Raw genomic sequence first — 1924 nt, forward strand, 5'->3', positions numbered from 1 at the left:
CCCCAACGCCCCCCAGCCCCCCCACTGCCCCCCTACCTCAGCAGCATCTGGCAGGCCCTACAGGACGTGGTGTCCTCAAAGGAGAACATCTGGAAGTCGTGTCCATCCGCCAGGGCGTGCTCCGGGAAGATGTTGGAGCTGACGAAGGACGAGGGGGGTCCTGAGGGAGCAACTCGACCCCCATAGGGGCACCCAACCCCCCAATGGGGCGCATCCCCCCGGTCCCAATGTTGTGGGGTCACCTACAGGGCCATCTCGAACTGTTCCAGCCACTTCTTCTTCAGCTCACGTGTCTTGAAGAAGAGCTCGTAGCCCTGCAGCCCGGCCGTGTTGATGAGCAGGAAGGTGTGGGACCACTGCGGGTAGGGGGGGGTCAGCAAGGACCAGACGTGTGGGGTGGCCACCGAGTTTCAATGGGGCCACCAAGAGTTGGGTGTTTGGGGACACCAGACTTCAATGGAGCCACCAGGAACAGGGAGATTGGAGCCACCAGATCGGGGCATTTGGGGCCACCAAGGACTCTGACACTTGAGGCCACTGAATCTGAGCATTTGGGGCCACCAGATCTGGACACTTGGGGCCACAGAATCTGAACTTTAGGGCCACAGAATCTGGATATTTGGGGCCACCAAGGACCCTGACACTTGGGGCCACTGAATCTGAACTTTAGGGCCACCAGATCTGGATATTTGGGGCCACCAAGGACCCTGACACTTGGGGCCACTGAATCTGAACTTTAGGGCCACAAAATCTGGACATTTGGGGCCACCAAGGACCCTGACACTTGGGGCCACCAGATCTGGACATTTGGGGCCACCAGTCCCCAGCGGGGCCACCAAAGAGCTGTGGGATTGAGATCACCAGATCTGGACATTTATGGCCAACAAGGATCTGGATGCTTGGAGCCACCTGACTTCAATGGGGTCACCAAGGATCTGGGTGCTTGGGGCCACCAGACCTGGACACTTGGGGCCACCAAGGACCCCGATGACACTTGGGGCCACTAAATTTGGACACTTATGGCCACCAGAGCTGGACACCACCTGGCTCTCATGGTACCTTCTTGCCATCCCTGGGCCCGAGGCCACTGTCCCTCAGCTGGTGGCTCTGTAGGTCCACGACATCCTTGGCCTCGTAGGCGTCCCCACGGCGCTTGCAGATGATCAGAGCCTTGTCCAGGAGGAACCCGTACCTGGGGACAGTGACATTGATGGGTCCCCGAGGGCCACCCCACACCCCAGAGCATCCCTGGGACGTCCTGTTGGTGTCCCCGTGTCCCTGTGGTGTTTCTACAACGTCCCTATCGATGTCCCCATGGGTGTCCCCGTGTCCCCGTGGTGTTGTCATGATATCCTTTATGGTGTCCCCATGGGTGCCCCCGTGTCCCCATGGTCCTTCCATGATGTTCTTTCTGATGTCCCCATGGGTGCCCCCGTGTCCCCGTGGTCCTTCCATGATGTTCTTTCTGGTGTCCCCATGTCCCCGTGGTCTTTCCAAGATGTCCCTTTGGGTGTCCCTTTGGGTGTCCCCACGTCCCTGAGGCGTCTCTGTGATGTTCCTCCTGGTGTCCCCATGGGTGTCCCCATGTCCCCGTGGTCTTTCCAAGATGTCCCTTTTGGTGTCCCCATGGGTGTCCCCATGTCCCTGTGGTCTTTCCAAGATGTCCCTTTTGGTGTCCCCTTGGGTGTCCCCATGTCCCCATGGTCTTTCCAAGATGTCCCTTTTGGTGTCCCCATGGGTGTCCCCATGGTCTTTCCAAGATGTCCCTTTTGGTGTCCCCATGGGTGTCCCCATGTCCCTGTGGTGCTCCCCCACTGATGTCCCCATGGGTGTCCTCATGTCCCCACGGTGTCCCCATGTCTGTCCCCACACCCCTGTGATGCTCAATGACATTCCCACTGCTGTCCCCACGAATTTCCCCGTC

The 1924-nt window shown here is 59.2% G+C and overlaps 1 protein-coding gene across 1 annotated transcript in view; it reads right to left on the reverse strand.

Moving 5' to 3' along the window:
* Positions 1 to 1797, reverse strand: part of LOC104915730 (proto-oncogene vav-like) — a 4783-nt gene extending 2986 nt beyond the window's left edge. Inside the window, exons 1-3 of the mRNA XM_010726657.3 lie at positions 1060 to 1797; positions 247 to 356; positions 37 to 138 (exon numbers count right to left, since the gene is read on the reverse strand). Coding sequence (XP_010724959.2) covers positions 37 to 138; positions 247 to 356; positions 1060 to 1794 — 947 coding nt within the window. The 5' untranslated portion in view covers positions 1795 to 1797. The remainder of the gene's footprint in view (positions 1 to 36; positions 139 to 246; positions 357 to 1059) is intronic.
* Between the last annotated feature and the right edge of the window lie 127 nt (positions 1798 to 1924).

The sequence above is a fragment of the Meleagris gallopavo genome, unplaced genomic scaffold, assembly GCF_000146605.3.
Source record: "Meleagris gallopavo isolate NT-WF06-2002-E0010 breed Aviagen turkey brand Nicholas breeding stock unplaced genomic scaffold, Turkey_5.1 ChrUn_random_7180001848437, whole genome shotgun sequence".
NCBI classification, from domain to species: domain Eukaryota; kingdom Metazoa; phylum Chordata; class Aves; order Galliformes; family Phasianidae; genus Meleagris; species Meleagris gallopavo.